General features: G+C 36.6%; 1 protein-coding gene across 6 annotated transcripts in view; it reads right to left on the reverse strand.

Moving 5' to 3' along the window:
• KCNIP4 (potassium voltage-gated channel interacting protein 4) overlaps positions 1-23,015 on the reverse strand; it is a 426,114-nt gene that overhangs the window by 307,151 nt on the left and 95,948 nt on the right. Inside the window, exon 1 of one of the 6 annotated variants that reach the window (XM_026846785.1) lies at positions 22,774-23,009. The exons of 4 other annotated variants lie outside the window; for them this stretch is intronic. In XM_026846785.1, the coding sequence (XP_026702586.1) occupies positions 22,774-22,861 (88 nt within the window). In that variant the 5' untranslated portion in view covers positions 22,862-23,009. Of the gene's footprint in view, positions 1-22,773; positions 23,010-23,015 lie in introns of those variants that run through there. One more of the 6 variants, XM_026846789.1, reaches the window with a different exon arrangement.

The following is a 23,015-nucleotide window of genomic DNA, read 5'->3' on the forward strand; positions in this document are numbered from 1 at the left end:
CTGACCAAATGTATCTCTGAGTTGCTCTGATAGGTTTATCTCCATGATATATGCCCCCCCCCGCTCTATTTTGCATAGTACAAATGAGACTATAGAGGAACATTTAAATGAGCAAAACTAGTATTAGCCTGTATTACCAAGTCATTTATTCACTATGCTTTATGGTATGTATTTTAAAATAAAGGCTCTGCAGAGAAGAACATAGGCACATAAGAAGTTAACTTAATTTTCCATTAAAGATTAATTAAGAGAAAATCAGATGAGGCTGAAATATAACTGCAGTTAGAAAGAGCAAACCACTTTCTCCATGTCCCTCATCAAAGCAACCACTGGTAGTGATTAGGGGAAGGAAAACTCTGCAAGTAAGAGTCTTCTCTCAAGAACCTTCTTTCCCCAGCACCTGAGGAGCACAGGTTTGTAATCCAACTGAACTCAGCACTGAGGAGATCAACTAATAGCAACAAGCATCTCGGCGGGGGCTGGGCCTCTCTGAAGCTGCTCTTATCTACAGCTTCCAGTAGAACTCACCCAGTCTCCTGGCTGGCAACCAAAGCCAAGCACCTGTGCCCTAAAATCTCCCCCAGAAAGTTACTGCATAGATTCACATCCATCTTAACAGTACCCTCTGCTGAAGGGGAAGAAAACAGTATATGAGAGTATCCTAGAGTATTCAAAGATTATGAATGTTGGAAAATAAGTAGATGTTGTGCAATTCTTGAGTTTAAAACCAAACTTAACTTTTAAACCATCCTGGAATTGGGACATTGAGGGGAAAAAAAAAAAAAAAAAATCTTTTAACCCTTACAGACCTGAGATCTGCCCTAGGAAACCTGGCTGTTGCTTGCAATTTCTCCTAGTATTTAGTGAAGTCTTCCTGTGCACAGTCATAGCAGTAACTGTTTATCTACATGATAATGTATTAGGATGCTTAATTTTTAAGGAAAGTTTAAATGATGTATCTATTCTTAATACACAATATTTAATATTGAGAAGGGTACAGAGAGAAAATTTGGAAATGCAAGCTAGTATTTCACTCAGGAGCAATTAAGACAATTTTACCTGTTAATTAAGAGTATATACAATCCCACTGAGCACTCAGAACCTGTACAGAAACCTGAAAACACAACAGTGGAAGTAAGAGTAACAAAACAAAATGCCTGACAATCTGTTCCTACATGGTTTTTACATTCTCAAAGATCAGTTCACAAAGTGATGGGGTTCACTGTAAATCATCTACTGCAGCTGACCAAGGCAGTCTTTCAAGAAAAATGCATTGCTCACTGAAGTTTAGCCATCCTTCAGTCTAAAACCCTGCTTACTATTCTGTTCTAGCCTGCGAAGTAACCATTTAACCACGGGTTTACAATTTGCTTCACAAATTTATTAGTGCATAGTTCTTGCTCCCCTTTTCAAGGCAGAAAGACTTGCCATACACTTTGACTTCCTTGTTGAACGGCACTTTTTTTCAGATAAGATCCACTTACATAACTTCAGGGCAGGAACAAAATTTTCTGTTTTCCGTAATCTTAATAAATCCTTGTTCTCCTGGACATTCCTGCACTGCAGTCTAATGAAAATTCGTAGTGCATCTGTTCATTCAGTTTCTACCATGGAAATTTCTTTCTGATTAAAAAACAGTGCAACAAGCCCATTACACTTAGAGATTCTCCCAGGCCACTTTCTTGTGCTTTTTGCTATCGGACCTTATTAGACTCATTGTTTCCCTTGCTTCTGAAAATCTGTTGTCCTTTTCTGTCTCTCCAAAACAAGCCATGGATTCTTCTTTCAGTTCCCTGACATTTTGCAGGTCAACATGAAGAGCCATCTGTTCTCCTTGGCATATAATTCCTATTTTTTCACTTTAAAAATAATACTATTTTTTTACAAGCCTTGAGCTTCAGGACCCTCTTCATATTTTTCCTTAAAACTTTTTTGTGATGTCCCATTCACCATCTTTGTCAGATTTACAAGTTTTACCTTATGACATATTATAAATTATTTGGATTAGTCTTGTATTTGCAGGCAGTGGTTGAAATAATCTGTGATGAAGTTTGTATTGTATGCTCAAACTGAAAATTATTGTCTGGTATACTCAAAAGTCTATTTCTTAAAGATAGCATATTTTGCTTTTCTTAAAATATGCAAGAAACTGATTTTATGGCTAGTAGCTAAATGTTTTCAAACTTCATCCTACAACCCTTGCTTGCTCTTTCTCTAGATCTCAAGTGAGAAATAAGGGAACGTCACTGGAAAGATATTATGAAAAAAATGCATGGGAATAAACAAGTAAGTTTACTGTCAAAAATCATCATAACTATTCTGAGCCCCTTCTTAGGGACACCATAATATCCCTTACCAAGTAGTTCAACATTCTAGAGGAAATAGGGAGAATGAAAGTCACAGTTCTAAGAAATAATACAAAAGAATTGTATTTTTTCTGTACTAGCTAAATGAACCGAGTATCTCAGCTGTGTCAAATCTTTATCCTGTGATTGTTTCTACACAACTGTGTTTTGATCGCTCAGACAGAAGAAATTAATCCTGTGCCAATCCATTCAAAAATCTGCTGTGTGGTAGTATCAAACACCTGCTTTATGTCAGGGATGGTCAAAATTTGAATTATTCTTAAACTATACTGTACAGCCAGAACCCATGTCATCACTCCGAGGTCCAATTATGTTCCCTTGCACCACTGTTGATTAATGTAAATATTAGTTTGGAAGGCTAAGCAGGCAAATGTCATGGGTCCAAATGGCATAATGAAGCAAAGATTTAGGGGTGAGAAGTATGTAAGTGAATCGAAAGTTTGAAAAAGCAGCAGTAACCTCAGAGTGAAAGGATATGCTAACTCAGGTTATTCTTACAATGACACATTGCTAGCATTTTAGGAACAGATGTGCAGTTCACCATATAGAAATGACCACAAAATGTACTCAATTAATTGAATGCCTCAGATGGTGCCCTCATTAACCATAATATTCTCTGTGGACTTCGTGGAGTGTGGAAGACACCTTGACAAATTAAGGTTTCTGTCTTCTAAAAATGTAAATTGGGGTTAAAAAAGTACCATTAGAACTACTTAAAGTTCTAATTTAGCAGAGTATGAAACATTGTGAAAAAAATCTGAATTATTTTGGATTTTCCCAAGGATCTCCCTCATCCAGGAAGCTCTGTTTAAACAACTGGAAAATCACAATTTTGTAGTTTTTTTGTAGACTTCTCATTTGTATTTTTTCATCTGGATTTCAGATCTGTTAAAAGAAAATTCCATGCAAAAATTACTATCTTAGTAATAAAATGTAAATAAATAGTAATTAGTAATAAAATAGATAAATACTGAGACAATCAATTAAATAATAACTATTAGGCAGCAATAACCATCAGCAGGTCACAGAAACTTTGGCACATTTTCTGTGGATTTAGACTACTCTGCCTTATTGCAGAAAACTGCAGAATTACTTTGTTCCCAGTTTTAATTTTTCCCTTAAATTCTACAGTCTTATATAATTCTAAAACTACTATTGCTGAGTCCCATATTGAATTTTATATGACAACCATTGTCTTGATATGATGTGATTCTGCATAGGGTTAAGCCAATTTTGTAAGAAAAGTATTTTTGCCTGATAAAATTGTGTTAATACTGTGAATCTCATAACAGCAAGGACACTAAGAGTCCTCAAGACAGCAAAACTGGAATTTTCTTGTTGCTAAACAGAGCTATAGACAAAAATTTCTTGACACAGGCAGGAATAACTTTCTTGCATTTTATCACATTCAGAAGACAACCTGACACCTTCCTTAAGATGCTGTTAAATCTAATAGGGCTTCTTTATTCCTAGGAGTCTGTAGAAACACCCAGTCTATGAATCAAGAAGTACACTTTGTCTTCTAGAACAAAGGGCAGGCAGTATTTATTCCCTGAAATTTTCAAGCAGAAACACGATGCAAAATTTCAGGTGGCAGTAAGAATAAGACTCCGTATTCTATTTCACTTAAATTTACTTAAACTTTCAGAGCTGTCTTCCATACATTTACTTTTTTATTCTCTTCTGCCTTCACGCCTTTCATGTAGTTTTCCATCCACGCTGCATGACAGGACAGCCACTGCCAAAGCACTTTCATTGACTTCTGCTTTGAAAGCTGCTAGAAGCCCTAATGCATTCTCTCTGTCTTGCTTTTTATCATCAGAGAAGCAAGTTCCTATACCCAAAACTCAGAGGAGAAATTGGCCTCAATTAAAAACTGTCAGAAAGTCCAAGACTGTTGACTTTCAAAGCATTCACAAAAGGACTGGTTGTTCACACCAGGCTTTTCAGAAAGGTGAATAAGGATAGCTTGTAAATTGAGGGATAGAAAAAAGCAGGGCAACCAATCTTTTGAGAAATATGACATAACCACCTAGAAGCATCTTCTACAGAGCTTCCAATTACCCAGTGAGGATTACTTAAGAGGCAGAATAGAGGAGGCTATTGTAAGGCTGCTTGGCTTAGAGCGATTTTCAAATAGCATTTAGCATGAAGAATAAAATTTATGAAGCAAACAAAAATAATTCTCATAAATAATGAAGTCAAATTTCTGTAGAGACAGGGAAGACAGCTGTAGAGTGTTCAGAAAAATTATTTTTTCACCCTGCAAACACAACAGTGGGAACAAAGAATCATACTGACCACAGCTGATCCCAAAACTAAGTGGTGGCTCCTAGTTTCAAGTTAGCTCAGCTAAGAGGGCTGTAAGATTTCATTAAAAGAAAAGCATGTAGTTTAATAACTAAACAAGAGCATAACTTGTCTATCTGTGCCTCTTCTTAATCCACAGAGCTAATTTCATAAATCTGAAGAGTTCAATAAATTCAGAGGACAGATCAGACAGTGATACAATAAAACAAAGTCCAGTAGAAGACCCCAAATAAACTTTTGTCGAGGAAAAAATGTCCCTTACTTCACAATCAAGCTGACAAGAATGAAAATGCTCTTTGTACTAAATAAAAACCAGAAATGCATGCTTACCATTAAGTCAAAAAGCCTGTAAGCAAAAACCCAACAGCAACAGACAAAAGAACTAATAAAATTAGCTGTTTTAGCAACCCTCTACAATAAAGCACTATAATTTGATTTAGCTAATGCTTCATACACACCACCTTTCATCACTTGTCCAAATTACTTCATTTAGAAGGACTGTTCTGCAAGACTAACAAGTACACGCCAGACTATTGAACACTACTGCTTGGGATATCAACCTGAAAGCAAACAAGATATTTATTGTAAGTGGTCAGAGTTGTACAAGCCCATAGGAGCAAGAGCAAAGTTAAAATCAGTAGAGTCGGGAGATTAAACTCATGGTTTGCAGACACTAGATAAGGAATATGTGAATTTAACATATAACTAATAACAAATTGGAAAGACACAAAAATAGATATTGCTATGTTACAAAACAAAGCAAACCTTTTAGTCAAGGAACTGCTTTTACTGCGGGTGTAAGAGAACAAAAGGGTAAGAAGCGTGAAGAGCTTTTAGGTAACAGAGCTCTCGAATATGGCAGAGAGCGGCTGAAGCCAAACCACCCAGAAGCACAGGGCAGAAGGGTGAAAGGCTAAATCCTTAATTTCTTTCTAAACATCAAAAAAAAACAACCAAACAATGCAAAAACTGAACAGTCTCTCTAAGGAAATATATTTTTGGTGTGAAAGCAGATTACCATTGTTTTACAGTACTCATCAGCAGTGTCCCTCAAGTCCATTCTAAGAACAGGCTGCTTACATATACTCTAAACTTTTCTTCTGGTTTTTTTTGTTTGTTTGGTTTGGTTTGGGTTTTTTTGTTTGGTTTTTTTGTTTGTTTGTTTGGTTTTTTTTAATTCTTAATTCAGTTCTATTTCTTAACTGTGTAGTAACCAAGAGCTGGAGGTCTAGCACAGGGCAGTAAGCTTTTGAGGGTATAAATAGCACTACACAGGACCTGAAGAAATTAAATATACACTTGAGATATTACATATTTATTAGATAACTCAAGAAAATAAAGAACCAGCTACAAAATCCTTGGAGTTTAGGTGCAGGGAAATCTGAAGAGAGAGTACTTTGCATCTCATTTTTCTCCACCCATTGACTTAGAGCATTATTACACAAGGAAAGCCAATATATATTTGAATAAAACCTTAATAAAGCATCTGAGAAATTGAGGAGATAATTAAAGAGAACCCAAAGCTGAGGTTTCCCCATCAATAAATACACAACAAATTCCATTGCCTATACATGCTGAAGACATTTCTAATGCAATATTCTAAATATGTCTTAAACTACATTCTTTGAATTATTTAAAGTCTTAACTTTTTGCATTTATTCCTAATACAGATTTAGCTAATGAAGGCAGAAATAAATTTGCACAAAAGAAAATAAACTTTTAATTCAGTAAATTGAGAGAAAAACAAAAAACAAGTTACACCATTCTCTATCACTGAACCACTTTTTTCTGTAATATCATGAAGCTGAGTTTCTGGGAGTAAACCCTTGCACACTGTAGGAGATATCACACAGAAAAATGATCACCAGTTTTGACAGCTTACATGCCTTGTATATCAATAATTGACATCCATTTGGAGGCTTATTCTTTGTTTTTTGGAAACATTTCTCTTACTTGGTGCTTGCTAATTAGACGTTAAGTAAGAGCAACCTGTCATCTTAGTATCACTCCATAACTTGACACAGTTAACAAAAATAAAATAGAAAGCAAGGCCAAAACCGTATGTTCCCAAGAATGCTGAGAAATAAACAAAAAGAGAGAATACACGGCCTTTGTAGGTAAAAATAACACCTGAAATTTTTTCCCACTTCAGTTTTGTACTGCAAATCTACAGAAAGGGAAACATCAAAATGCAGATCTTGAGTTAGGGCCCATGCACTTCATCTTTTCCCCTGTACCTATAGTGCCAAAGCACCTTTGCGCTCTGGAGTCTCAATCTGCAGTTTAACAGTTACTGCAGCATGAAGGACATTCGTGATCAAGTGAAAACCAGAGGAGCATTCACAGGCATTAGCATGAGAGGTAGATACCCTTTTGTTAGCAGCACTGTAAAATTAAAAATCAAACACAAAACCTAGCTTACCATCAGTTCTAGAGTTGACTAGTTAAAGTCTTAAGGGAGGGGCAGAATTCTTCACACCTTCTCATTGCAATTTATATTCCAAATTATGATGCAGTTTAATAAATTTTTTCAAAATACAATTTTAAAAGAAAATACAAATGCCAGTAAAAATAATCTTCTAAAAACAATGACATAAATATAATCTTTAAAAGAAAATTTTTAGGACTTAATTCCTTTTTTTCATAGTATAGAGTGAAACAAATTTTATAAACAACCATCTGGGATTCAGGATGTTTGACTGCATTTTTATTTTTACAACAGACTGAAAAGAAAATTAGTAGTTTACTTTGGCAGTTGGTACAGTTCTATGCCTGGAAATTTATCATAGTTTGCCATGTAATTTAAGTACTCAATTTCCAACAGCTACTGCTCTCAGCCTGGGGAGGCAGTGAGGAGAAAAAAATTTACAGCAAATTACATGTAATGAATTTTTAGTAGCATCAATATGGTTTTTTTGTGTCACTAGGAGACAGGATACAGTGCAACAGACTGCCTGAGAGAAGAGAAAGTTAACAATATGGGTAGTAAAAAGAAGAGTCTACGTGGAAGGTGACCTTCTGAGAAGAGATATTCCAGTCTCTGGCTGGGATGAGGAAAGGCTGTAACTGATACAGAATTATATTAAAAGCAGCTTATTATTCACTTCTGAAAGAGATTTGTCCTGGAAACTTTGCTTTGTTTTGAGTCATGTGCTACTGCACTTGTGCATTTGTATGACTTGGACATATTTTCTTGATTGGACTTTTCAGGAATCCAGTGCTAGGATACCAAATCTTTAATACTACGTCATAAGAGATATACCAAGCTACATAATTCTAACAGAATGACTTCTGCTCAAGGACTTCAAAGGATCAAAGCACAAGCAGCAGTTTTATCAACATTTTCTTGAACTTCAGCAGAATGTAGGCACCAGAGTCTCGGTGCACTTACCCATGGGCTGAAATAACTTGTCCTTTCCAGGGAATTGGTGGTGGAACAAAAACCAAATCAAATCATAGTTTTGCATTCTAGCTAGTTAAACATGCATTGTTTTAGAAAGAGAGATCTTTATGATTACCAGTAGTAGTATCTGTGTAAGACTCTTTGCAAGACATTATTGTGTCTGCCAGAGCAATGAACCAATAGATTCATATTTTTCTCATGTTGTGTTTAGAAGAAATTCACAGTGGCTTACGCAGATATGCTATGCCTTGATAATGTGTTTAATACATTGTTATTCCAGTAGAAAGCAAAGAGAAAAGGTTGAAGAAATATCAAGAGCTTTAAATTCCTTTAAACAAATGAGTGGCATGCAGAAGACTGGATGTAAGGAGCACATTGATCTCTTGACTCAGATCTCATAGCACCACTTCCCTTCAGGATGTGTGTGACCTCTTGATTTGGATTCAGTACTTAAAGGAAACAGCCAATCTTTAATGTGTTAGTTTCATTCTGCTCTCTCTTAGCTGCAACTCGAATAGGAAACAGCAAAACAAAAACATGACTTAAGCAGGATTTACAGATAGGTTAAACAAAATTTTAAAAGGGACAAAGGCAGTATATGGAGTAGAAGTAAGTGGTCAGACATCACAGCAGAGGAAGGCTGCAATGGAGGAGTCCTTATAAGGTCACTGCTGAAGCTCCTAATGTTCAACATATAAATGTTCAGAAAAAGAGGATGAATAACAAAGGTAGCAAAATCTGTTTATGATATTCAGTGAAGGCGTACTGCAAGAACTGCACAGAATCACAGAATCATCTAGGTTGGAAAAGACTTTGAAGATCATCCAGTCCAACCATTAACCCAACACTGACAGTTCCCAACTACACCAGATCCCTCAGCACTATGTCGACCCAACTCTTAAACACCTCCAGGGATGGGGACTCCACCACCTGCCCGGGCAGCCCATTCCAACGCCTAACAACCCCTTCTGGAAAGAAATGCTTCCTAATATCCAGTCTAAACTTTCCCTGGCACAACTGGAGGCCATTTCCTCTTGTCCTATCGCTTATTACTTGGTTAAAGAGACTCATCCCCAGCTCTCTGCACCCTCCTTTCAGGGAGCTGTAGAGGGCGATGAGGTCTCCCCTCAGCCTCCTCTTCTCCAGACTAAACACCCCCAGTTCCCTCAGCCGCTCCCCGTACGACCTGTGCTCCAGAGCCTGCACCAGCTCCGTTGCCCTTCTCTGGACACGCTCAAGTCATTCAATGTCCTTTTTGTAGTGAGGGGCCCAAAACTGAACACAGGAATCGAGGGGCGGCCTCACCAGTGCCGAGTACAGGGGTCAGATCCCTTCCCTGTCCCTGCTGGCCACGCTATTGCTGACACAAGCCAGGATGCCATTGGCCTTCTTGGCCCCCTGGGCACACTGCTGGCTCCTGTTCAGCCGACTGTCAATCAACCCCCCCAGGTCCCTCTCTGACTGGCAGCTCTCCAGCCACTCCTCCCCAAGCCTGTAGCGCTGCTGGGGGTTGTTGTGGCCCAAGGGCAGCCCCCAGCATTTGGCCTCATTGAAACTCCTCAGTTGGGCTCAGCCCATGGCTCCAGCCTGTCCAGGTCTCTCTGCAGAGCCTCCCTGCCCTCGAGCAGATCAACACTCCCACCCAACTGGGGGTCATCTGCAAACTGACTGAGGGTGCACTCCATCCCCTCGTCTAGATCATCAATAAAGATGTGAAACAGGAGTGGCCCCAACACCGAGCCCTGGGGGACACCACTCGTGACCGGCCGCCAACTGGATTTAACTCCGTTCACCACAACTCTTTGGGCCCGGCCATGCAGACATTTTTTTACGCAGCAAATCGTGTGCCCTTCCAAGCCTCGAGCAGCCAGTTTCGCCAGTAGAATGCTGGGGGAAACAGTGTCAAGGGCCTTACTAAAGTCAAGGTAAACAACATCCTCAGCCTTTCCCTCATCCAATAAGCCGGTTGCCCTATTGTAGAAGGAGATCAGGTCTGTCAAGCAGACCTGTCTGCCTTCCATAAACTGCAGAAGTATCACATAGAACTGAGTGAGTGGGAGATGAAGTGAGGAAAAACAGTGTGCAGATGAAACAACGACATAGCCAACTTAACATGAAACAGGTTGGAAAACCAACTTTTTTCTCACCCTATAGGGCACTGAACTCACTACAGACAACAAGGACTGAAAACTGGATACATTCTCATAATTCATACTTTTAAGAAAATATTAGTTTAGCAGCACTTAAAAATAAGTAAACAAAATGTTCAAAGTGATTACAAAAGTATTAAAGAGTTGAAGAGCAAGCATAGAGAACTGTTAAAACAGAAGGTTTGTACATTTTTAAGTACTACAATACATCCTGGATTCTCTAAGTTAAGAAGGACTTAATAGAAAGTAGCAAAATACAAAACACAAAACACTTAACTGTATGCCTTCACTACCTGAAGAAACCACTGTGAATTAAGAAAAAAAAATAATAATCTTTGTATATAGTATCAGTTTTGCCAGTTCAAACCTATCCCTCTGGAAAATAAATAATGCTTAAATGGATAGAGATAATACTGCCAATTCAGAAAATCTAAGCTGAGCACTACCTAGCCTCCTAACTGCCAACCTTCAGCAGTGCTTCTTATACCATATTCAATTTTCAGGGAGCTGTAAGTGCAGTGAGGATCTTCCACACTGCTTCAGCACTTAAAGCAGGTAGAAACATGAAACAGGATATAATAACATATTACACCAGTCGTCACCTTTCCCATGCTCTCTAGACACAAATATATGTGTTTGAAGGCTTTTTCCTTAGATTCAGTTCCTCTATGCGCCAACATGCTAAAGCCCCAGCGTTGCACATCCCCTGACAGACACAGCTCCCAGATCCATAGGTGCTCCATGATCTGTACTTTATGTTTCCGTTTCACTGTCATGCAACCATTTCTGCCTCTTGTCCTTTGCCCTGTCAGACTAAAGTTGGCCAACACATCTCCAGGTAGGTGGATAGGTAGTTACAGTGTCCCAGTGCTTTAGTCTATTTAAGCATGGAATGCCTCATCTCCAGGTGTACATTTGTGTTTCAATATATTGCAATATAGTGAATACAATACTTTAGGACTCCAGATCTGGTATTTGATGCAGACTAACTAAATGTGAAAAACTAGTAGTACAGGATATAAGCTCAAATACTGCATTTCTTGGAAAGAATAGTGTTGTAAAAAAAAATAGAAAAAAAATATTACACTCATATATGCAATGAGACAATAGCCATTTAATCTTACAGATAAGCTGTAATATAAAGAAAATCTAAATTTCCTCAAACCTAAATTTTCTAACATTGATGGGTTGCAATGCAGCTAAAATCATATGTTTAAATACATATATTTAAATGTCTTTCTTATATTGAAGTAAACAGAAAATATGAAAACACTGAAAATTCTAGATACTCTATTTTCTGTTAAGTGATATTTTCCTTCTCTCTTTACTGATGAACTCTACCTGGTAAGATAGGAGATAAATTATTATTCATACTATTCGAAGAAATAAAAAAAAAGGGGGGGGGTGGAACAGGGGCATATAGCACATTGCCTATTTACAGCGTCAAGATGACTTTTAAGAGAATTCCATCACTTTTTGGAAAGCAGTTTTCTCCCTGATGAACATGAATATCTTTGCTACACGGTATGACTTGATTGATAAAAGCATTTCAGACTAGTCATGAAAGAACTGGCCTTATTCCTAAGCTGTCTCAACAGGATGACATTTCAATTACTGACACAGTATGATACAGTACAGACAACAGGTAAGTAATTTAATAGATCAGTCCAGAACTTCCTGTAAGCAATACATACAATTCAATTAGTTTCTCACAATAGACTACAGCAGTTATTTGAGGAGCTTTAAGCACTTCATCTACTAAGTCTTCACAGAGGCAGGTATGCCCTGCTGTTTCCATTCACATCTGCCACTCAGCATTAAAGTTTCAGAGAACTGTGAACATGAACACAGGGTATGTGGCAGCACTTAGATTCACTGGTGTGTGGCAATAGAGAGGGCCCGAATCATGATGAAATTTCAAAACCAGCAGTCAGGGTAACAGATATGTCAAACTGATGGGGAACAGTGACTGTCAACCACCACCAGCATTTCAGTCTCCTCCAACCTGGATTTTACTTCCTGGTGTAACTCCTCTGTGAACTCAAAAACCAGTCTGGTTTTGAAGCAGTAAACATTTCTACACTGTATTTTTGAAGAATCACAGATTTGGTAATTTTACCTTCAGTCTTACAGCTTCAGAGTGCTGAGAGTTAAGGCATGACACCACACCGTCCCCTATTTTTCTTGGTCCAAACTCTTTGTTGGTACAGAGTTGCCAGTGGTTTATGTGAATATGTTTCACAATAACATAGATGTATCAGCATCTATGCATATATGCACGTTTATATACTAGTGTCACTCGCACTCTCTTTTCCCTTCCGTTTTCTCTCCTCACCCTCACTCTCCTGGGTATGTGCATCTGTTACTTCAGGTAGTTTTACTTAAAGTCTTATTTTCTATTTTCCATTTTGCATTAATTTAAATTTAATTTTCTTTATTTAGTTGTACTTTTTAAAGTTATTAGTTGATTGAAGAAATGAAAAAAAAAACTTCCCATCCTCACTAAAAAGTCCTGCCACCTTTTCAGGGATTCTGAGGAGCTGTGCACCCAGGCTACTCAGGAAAGCTAAATATTGAATTAATTTTAACTGTTCCACCTTACTGATTAATTAAGTCTCTGTTGAGACCCTCTCATTCAGAATTAAAATAGACTTAGTTTGGTTTAATCTCCTTTAGAAATGAATTATGCTAAATTAAAATAAGGTCATTTCAGTACCGATTCTTCTGAAATATATCAACTTCATTTAATTTGAATTAAATCCATGCATGAACACAATTCCTTAGATTTCTCTTACATTGCAATTCCTGAACAGATAATGGAAGAATTTACAAAAGTTGTGTTAGACTGCAGCACAGAAATTCAGGAGCAGCTTATCACTGGTGTTTAATATTTGTTTGGAAACAAACATAAGTTTAGTCAGTTTCCCCCCAAAAAATCATATATAATCATTAGAGATATTTACAGTTTTCATATGTATTTTCTGCAGGAAGTTCTACAGATGTTACTGTCATGGATTCCAGAGGCATTGTTGCCGGTGAATTAGAGTACTGACTCTACCTGACACGAGAGATGTCTAGATATGAGCACATTTAAAATTTGTAAGTAAAAATGAAGAAAGATTGTTTAAAAGGAGGTTTGTTTAAAAAGGGGTGTACTTATGCATTTTGAATATATATTTTTATAAATGTAAAAATCATAGCTTTTCCATAATCCAGGATAATCTAAACCATCAATATTAGCAGTTACTATACATACTCTACTTGATTTTAAAAAAAACGAATTTTTTTTTTTTCTCCAAGCTGGATGTATCTGAGTGCATATATCAGTACCACATTTGACCAGCAATTCTTTTCTCTCGAGTGCTGCAGAAACCAGAGTCTCACGTCATGTCCTTGTCCCAAGGGACTCATCTGAGGAGGAAATCTAACCTGGGATTTTTAAGAAATTCTTCTCCAATTAACATAATGAAATGTAGCCATTAGGCTGAAGAATCTACAGACAAACTTTAGAGGGGTAAATGATAAATGGTAAACATAAAAGCCTAATTCCTATTTTCAGAGTTGACTAAGGAATCTATCTTCTGCTGACCTTCACAAATATTACTATAAATGAAACATAAATGATTACCTGTCACTTACTTTTCCTGAAATGAAGTTTACCATGGCTGTACACAGAAAGGTCTGCACATCACAAATGCTAAATGTTGTTTGATTTTAATCACATGAGTCATTAAAGGGATTTTAAAAAAATAACAAAAATGCCAATAAAAAGCAGACTAATGGAGACACAAAAATTAGTACCTCATTTCAAATTTACTAAATTTCCTAAATTAATGACATATGGGTCCTGATGAAAACAGACTTTTTTTCCCTATCCCAGACACTTTTAATTTATATTTAAATTTAATTATACTGCCTAGATGAACACTCTATACAAAGTTTAAGAGAATAAATCAAATTATTACCAGTTTTAAAAGCTAAAGAGCCTACTGGACACCCTCACCCCCAGTAATACTGTATATGCTTATTTTCAGATGATGTATTTTGAAGACACAGTAATGAAAAAACTTCATTTGTAAAACTATAGTATCAATATTACTTAGAGTAGAACTTCAAATACAGAAATTAATGACATTAGAGTTCATTACTTGAGGGTAGTAACAGGAACAAAAGGTCCCTAAGAATACCTTCTGTAGCTTTAAAAAGATGTTAGAAAAATAAAATCTTTAACTTTTTGCATTATTTTGGTGGAGTGGTCCCCATATAAAGGTCAAAGTGTACCCATACTTGCACCATGCTACAGACTTCAGTTAAAAATACAAAGAGGTAAATTAGCACTCAAAAAACAGAATCTAAAGGTAGCATCTTAGTTTAGAGAAGTGATCTAATTTGGACAGCTTTTTGCCATGGGAAGTTCAGCAGTTCAATTCCAGATAGTTGTGGTTGGCTTGGAGTTTTTTTAAATTAGTCCAAAATAAGTATTTCAGTTTTGGAACTGTGTTGTCTTCCCTGACAGGCTGTCATTATGAAGAGACAAGAGGCAAATCAAGAGTTCAGTGTCACACTAAGTGTGTCACTATGTAGTCAACATCTGAACAAATTCAGACACAGAAATCTGCAAGTGGAATTTAAATGAATTGGGTTATACACAGAAACAATAATAATCTGAATATCTAAACAATAACAATAAAATATAATATGAAAACACCTTAAAGCAAATGAAGGCCACCACACCATGCTGCAAAAGAGAACAGTGATGTGTGATGACTGGTGTCACTCTTATGGCACATAAACAGGTGACTGCCAGTGTAATAGGGTATAAGGTCGGCTTTTGCCACAGCCACAAAACAGTGTTATCAGTTCTATCATTTCCACTTGGCTGTGTCAGAGGCAGTCACACAGAATAATCAGACTGAAGTGCTGTTAGCATGTAGTTCAGTGCCCACATATTTCCAAGGCAACATATTACAGCCATTTTAGAGATTGTCCATTTATTTTATATCCGAATATGGTATTGAATCGATGTAGCTATCAATCGTTTATTCTAATCTTCTTACAGAATTCAAATAATATTAAATGGAAAAAATATTTTCTGATAATGCAGGTTCACATTCAAGATAGCCCTTGCAGACTGTTTGGTAAATAGGAACATGTGGTTATCCCAATTTTGAAGAGACTGCTATTCAATAAACTAAAAGTTAAATTACACACTATCACTGCACTCATCTAAAAGCATATGCATATATTGTCATACTTGGGTGAATGAGATTGTCACGAGTTTCTCCTTTTTATTCCCATCTTTCATCTTTCACTTAACAGCCACAAATAAAACTATGAAGCAGATCAAGACACATCACTGTATGTTTTAATACCTCTATTTGAATGATCATCTATTGACACTGCTCCTGATAGGGTAAATCCATCTTCCCTAGATATCCCTGCTTTAGCTGGTACTGGTGAAAGAAAATAGGTGTATGTAAGTTTCTAATTCCTTTTCAGGACTTTAAAGAATATACCTGCCTGAGAGTGTAGGAAAATATTTAGACTTAAGGCTAGCCCTGTGGATTTGCATTAGCTCTTCAAACATAATCATCCATATTCTCATTCATTGCCAACACTATGACAACAGAGGAAGAGCATTATTTTTACTTCAGGGGGGAAAAAAAAATAAATTAAAAAAACACCAAAATATTTTATATATATATATATATAAGGTTCTAGAACTTATTCTAAGGCCATTCCATATGTGAAACCTAAAAAACCCAAGATATTAAAAAAGCCCTTGCAGTGACTCTTACAATCAAGCTGTAAAATGCTGTCTGAAAAAAAAAAAAAAAAAAATCAGTTAACTTCTATTTGGCTTATAACTCTATGCAAACTACCTGCTTTGAGCTTCTGGTGATTGGAGGAAGGGGCTCAGGAGAGATGACTTAGTCGAAAAAACTTTTTAGGAAGAGGCAGGGGTTACAAATGTTAAACTGTGATACTCTACCATCCTCTGGAAGCAGTGATATTATCCTAATTGAAGAGAAGTGTATTTCAACATAAAACCATAAGAAAGATTTTACTGGTTCAGATTAAGGATCCATCTAGCAGAATATCCTATCTTCAGCTGCAGCTATTAGCGTATGCCCAGAGAAGAAGAGAAGCAGGACACGCACACTGAGTATTCTTCCCTAACACTTTCCTAGCCACAGGCTATTTTAATCTCAGTGGATTTCTTAGCGCCCAGCTATTCCCTCTGAATTAATGCAAAACTTTTTGCACTTACAACACCCTTTAGTAAGGGCTTTCACAGGTTTAGACCCCAGGGTTTCATTCCTGACTAGTAGTAAGATCACCACCTATCTATTTAGACATAAAGCTCATTTTGCCCAGCATGCATTACTTCACATTAATCTACACTGAATTTTATTGGCCATTTTAGTGTTTTTGAGAATCACTGCACAAAATCCGTCTGCTATAGAATGTCCCTATGAAAAGAACAAAAACTCGACAACCAAAAAAGTCAGTGTACCCTAAGACAGTATTTATTACAGTTTGCATCCAAATTTCTACTCTAAGTATACTCTACTCCTAACTACTTCTGTACTCCAAGTTACTCTGTACAATGGTTCAAGGAAAAGTGCGCACACAGTTGAGAACTGCATTATATCACATAAGGCTGAGACAGTGTTAATGCTGCCATTTCCTAACATTTTGTGTGCATAATTTGGTAACCTTCTAAGAGATCCCTGAAGAGTATTTTTAAACATCAAGTGCCATGTCCTACATACAGCTGAAGTTTTAATATTATCTTTATAAACTATGTTAATAGCTTGGACTCTTACAACAACGCTACAGAACATAGGACTTTCAAAGGGATCTCATTAAGAATGCCTATGGGATACTTTTCAGTGTGTTATTTGTAAGAGAAGATGAAGTGAATCTTTCATTGTAATTAAGATTCAGATTTAGAATGAGAGAATAAACACTGAAACAACATTTTAAAAGAAATGGTATGCAGCATGGTAACTTTGTCCTCTTCCATTATCATACCACAAGAAAACTTAAGACTTCAAAGAAGACTTTTTTGGAAGTAACTGAAAAAAAACCACAACTTTCTGAAACAGGTTATATAAGGTAGTTAATGTGTTAAAAATATGGGACATTGGAGCAAAATATTTAAAACATATTCAGGAGAACATGTTTAGAAATTAGGTTTTTGCCTTTAGATCCCCTAGTTCAAGATATCCTTCTACCTACACAGTTTTCACTACTGCTTCAGTCTTCTGCGATGTGCAGTCAATGTGCCATACGCGGGATTATAAAATCTGAAGTTGAAACATTCCATACAACGCTGAGTTTTACAGATACTGCTTAAAGGAAGAGAGGTATGCAAACTGGGGGAAGCAAAAGCAGTCTATCTAGACCCTTTTCTGAAGAGGAGAAAATTTATAATTTGTGAGTGATTAGCAGTGGTTTATTATCATGAAGTTTCTAATTAATTACATAATCTGAGTGATCTTCTATAAAATCGCTGGAAGTTCACAGTAGGTCTGCAGCTGCAGCATGTGAAAGGTATATAGCTAGGATTGATTTTCTGGGTGAACAAAAGAAATATTTATAATCTGCTCCAGCTTGAAGCAGAATGTAGCAAAAGTGCACTAAGTTATCGCATCCTCAGCATTTCTCAGAATTTCTTTTAAGCTAACTGCTGCAAAGTTCAATAAATCTTGGTCTTTTGTCTCACAGTCTGTCCCTAGTAGGGTCTACTTCTAAACAAAAAGCCTCTAGGAGGGACCCTATTTCTTTAGGACAACATAAAAACAGGTGGTTTAAAAAGCCAGGTACTCAAACATGCAATAAACCAAAAATCCTAGCAACATTATAAGAGAACTCTGGCAAAATTAAACTATACATTTACTAAAAGGACGTAAAAATTAAAGATTGGTGGGGTTTTTGTTTAGTTTGGTTTTGCCTTTTTTTTTTTTAAGGTATTTTTCTCTCACTGTCTAATATTTTACATTTAGGCATGTCAGTCAACTAGCAGTATGAAACCTACTCAAAATCCCATTCTGTAACATTTCCGCATCCACCACACCCTTCCACAAAAGTGATTTCCCTCTGAGGTAGACTAATACAAAGACTGAACCTGCAAAAATTACCAATGTTAATCAGGAAATTAAGAAATGTAGAACTTCAAATGAAATCCTGACTGGTTTCTTTGAAATTGAGGCTTCTTTCCCTAAATAAGACATGACAAAGATTCCACCCTTGCACATTAAAACTTGTGCAATTATATATAGAGAACACAGCACCTCTGTATATGAAAAACATGTGAAAGCCTAGAGGTTCCAAATACCTCATAGGCAAGAGACAAGAGATGCAGACCTTAAATCTGTAATTCTTTTCCACTAAAAAATAATAATAAAAGACTAATCAGGTTGATGAACAACACTGGTTTGATATCTGAATAAGAAATATTTCAGCAACACAAAACAAAAAAATAGCATTTGTAAAAATATGAAACCCATGCTTTCCCATGAATATTGCTATTTTAACTTTTTCATGACATCTTCAAGCTACAAGCTCTTTTTTTAAATGATTTTACTTTAGATCCTATTTGCATAAAAAGGGGAACAGCCTTTTCATCTGCTCTTTGTCTCACGTTCAGGATTATTCTGATATTTTGAGTTATTGTTTTCTTTCAATTTATTCTACTTCTCATTTTATTTTACATGTATTTTCAGTAGAAGTTAATGGAACATTATTAACTTGCATTCAAAAATGGTAATTCATCTTGGAATTACTAAGCAGCAGCCTTGGAAACACTCAAACTCCTGTCTCAGACTTGGACTTTAGGTACTGCTAGGCAGGCGAACTACAACAGTCACAGAAGTACTGTTGTGAGCCCCTGGATACCTCTGTGTTAGTGTCTCCCACATCTTCAGATCTATGCTCAGATGAAGATCTATGCTCAGATGATGTCTTCCTCTTGGCAGTAGGCTAGAAAATATTTCTGTGAACAAACAGGCAAAATTTAAGACTAAAGACTACCTTCTAGTAATCTAGTTTATCAAAGTGCCATGAAAAAGTACATCTTGCATTCACAAATAGATTTTTTTTCCTAAGAAAAGCCTGTGATCAGTGTTATTTTACACCAATGGCATCAATTCTCTAGATTAAAAAAGAAAAAAAAATATCAATCCATAGCTTCACCTACATCAACATAGAAGACTAAGATTACTTCAGTTTGTTGGAGAGAGTACAATTCCATAGCCAGTTGTTCTCCTCTTCCTTCTACCTATGTAAATGCATATGTTAACTGGGAATTTGAATCAGTCCTGGAAAACCCAGCCTCCTTTAATGACATTTACTATGTCATGTCAGGCATTTGATATCAACATGCCTGAAAAGGATATACTTGTGAAAATTTACCAGTGAAGTCAATGACAGTTTTGTTTCATTTGTTTCTATCATCTCTTTAACCTCCCTACTTTATCAGTTTGTGACAGTTAAGAAAAATTTCTTAACTACTGCTCCAAAATTATTTTTTCTCCATTTCAAAATAATTTGCAATTGTTTCTTGATCTCACAACGATTTATGTTGTTATTTATGATACATAAATTCACGTTGCATCTGAAAACTGAAACATTCTCAACAGGAGTGCTAAAATTCTTTATGACAATGTTCCAAAGTCTTGGCACTTCCAACACACCTCAAGAGGCAGAGGCAATAAAGTAGGAATTGGTATGACATTTGAACGCTGTCTTCAAGTACTTGAGGGAGTCTGTTTCATTTCTGGAAACACATCAACTTAATATATAGGAGAAATTATGGAAAATGAAAAACTTTGTTTAAAATACTATTTCTTTTCACTACATTTTGCTGTCAATCATAGTTACTTGCTGTAAAAAGAAATGAAAAAACCTAGATGTATTCAGGCAGAGACTGCCACTTAAAACCCATTGTAAAGATTTATGCAGCATTTACCTTTAAGCAAGGGGGTAGTTTCATTAATATTGGTTACAGCCGAGTTGAATATTAAGCACAAGTCCATGCTTATGTACTATCACAGACAGCTATATGAGACAGTTTTTATTTTAAACATTAAGATTCACCACAGAGCAAGTCTGTAGTGCTGTAAACGGTTATGAAATGCAAGCAGTAAAACCACTGATCAACTGCGACTTCTTAGCTGGGCCTATAGCCAGTAAACCCAGTCTCTCTCCTAGCTCACTTTCTCTTGTTTTCCAATCAGTGTTATCACAAACTGCAGCAGAGCTTATACCAATCTATATTGACGTAGATTAAGTACATAGTCAACATGCCTCCAGAAAGGAGGAATGGATAAGATTCAGGGCATGCACTTTCAACCATGTGTAGTTCCAATTTATTAAGTATAATTTAAACATTAAAGAACACCTGAAAAAGAGATCGGGGGCCAAATCCTATCGACAAGTTCACTGTTGTGCTCCTTAGTAAACATCTATATTTTGAAAATAACTGGTTACTTGAGTGAGCAGATTGCCTGCTTGTAAAAAGCCAAAATAAGCACACTTGTTTCTGGCAGTTATCCTGTACTTTTTGAATGCTCAGGATACAATCAGCAACATCTTTAATACACAAATTAAGTAACTTCCTAATACCTTCAAATAGGCTTCCTCATTCATCTTCATTTATTATCAACTAATTATCAACATAATGAATTACGCACTAGATTTTGTAGGGAGAACAGTAACTGGTGTTGCAACAGTTGAGGTTAATAGGTAGAATAGACTGGGCTATGCAAGAACTGAACAGTGGAGCTACCTCTCTTAGCGGTTCAATTATTATCACATTATATTGATCTTATTTGCTGCATCATTTGACCATGATGAAGTCTATTATCTATTAACCTAATAGTAGTAGTAGTAGGATACTATTGCCTGTAGTAAAAGTGAATTGAAAATTTCCTAGGAAGTATCTCAGTTCTTAAGAGCTCCTGAGAGTGGGGCTTTTTGCTTGCTCATTTCCTTTAAGGAAACGTAATTCATACCACTCTACTTGGCCTTCTAGTAATCTAGCATTGAAAATGTGCTGCTTAATTATAAATCAAATCATTTCTTTTAGTAGTAACACAAGAATCAGTATCCACACCAATTCCTGAAAATAGTTCTGAATTGTGAGCTCAGAAATCTTCCAGTACAAACATCTGTCTCAAAAATAACGTAGTGTGCATCATTTGCTAGATAGGAAAGGAAAAGCCTGGATGACTGTGAAAAAGTACTAGTGTTCATTTCTAACATAGCTTTCTTCTTGCATTGTATATTATTTAATTTCCATAGCAACTCACAGGAGCAAGAAGTCAGCATTTTCAGAAAAATCTGAATTGATAAAAATCACAAAAGAAAAATTACAATAGGCTAGGAATAGTGCAGAAAAAGTCAGGGAAATTCTATGTTATCAGACACTCAGAGTTGCTGAAAAGCTGTATTAGATTTTGACAAGTTACAAGCATCCTATAAACTATTCGTTGCCAGTGTTTATACCACAATCTTTATAGCATTATAACCACAAATCTGATAAATTGCATGCATCAATACTCTATTACTGAAGAATCAACTTCGCTCTCGTATTTGTCCATCAGTGCCTAAATGGGAGGGAGGAGAGAATCAACCCAAACTGTCAGAATACTTGTAGTAAAATGAATGGCTTTTAATTCTCAAGAATCACATTAGTATAATTGGTTATTATCTGCTGATGCTGGACTTGCACCTCTGCTTGATGATTCTTCCAAGAAAAACAATTCAAGTCTAGAAAGAAGCACGATCATATTTTATAAATACAGAGTAACATCATGTAAGCTATCATTTATCAGCCAGTGGAAACAGCCACAGAAAAAGCTGAATTGTGGAAAAAAGTGTATTTTCCAAAGCGCTTTGAAGAAAACTATACTGCTCATTCAGTCTAGCTTTGAAATTTTATCTGGTACTGTACAGTTTATCCGAGGTTACAGGAAAAAAAAAAAAACAACAAAATCTAAATCAAGAATGACAGACATTTATGTTTCAAATTCTTTAAGAACAAAAAGCACAAATGTTATTTAAAGTTTGCAGCAAGATACTGTAACATCATATTGTGAGTTTGCAGTTGATCTACATCTTAAGATAAGCAAAAACAAGCCTCTGAGAAAACAAACGTAGTCTGCTTGTCAAAGTAAATCAGTTCAAGAAACAGTGAAAACAAAAAGCCTGAGATTCATCTTGTGTGACCATGGTGTGGATACTCTGCATTACCTTTAATGTACACAGGTGGACAGGGGACAGCACGTACACTCACATCCCAATTTGGATGCAGGTGTGTAACCGCTTAGGGAAGGTTACACTGTCTGAACGCTGTAACGTAAGACTATATATTCTGGTTTTACTATGCTCTGCCACAAAACAGTTCACATTTTTTTATTACTATTTACAGGATAAAAGGAATTATAATATAAAACAATGCCACCGCTCTATTAACCTTCGGCAGTTTGCTGGTTATCATGCTGCACAGCCCGACTACAAAGCAAACAGTCATTACCTGTGTGAAGAGAACCTGTGATTAGCCTGAGAAGGTACTGGGCAAATTTCAGTATTTCACGCTTACACCGCTTCCGACAGCCGCTCATGGTAAGCGGTGAGGGGGGCGGGCGGGCGCGCAGGTATTCCTCTGAGGAGAGCCAGGCGGCTTTGCCAGGGAAGGAACAGTTTCTGCCAGCAAAACTTCTGGGGCAGTTCCCAGCCTCTCGCAACTCCTCGCGCCGCTGCCTGCGGGAGGGGCCC

This window comes from Athene cunicularia, assembly GCF_003259725.1.
Source record: "Athene cunicularia isolate RWA chromosome 4 unlocalized genomic scaffold, athCun1 chr4_part1, whole genome shotgun sequence".
Lineage (NCBI taxonomy): Eukaryota > Metazoa > Chordata > Aves > Strigiformes > Strigidae > Athene > Athene cunicularia.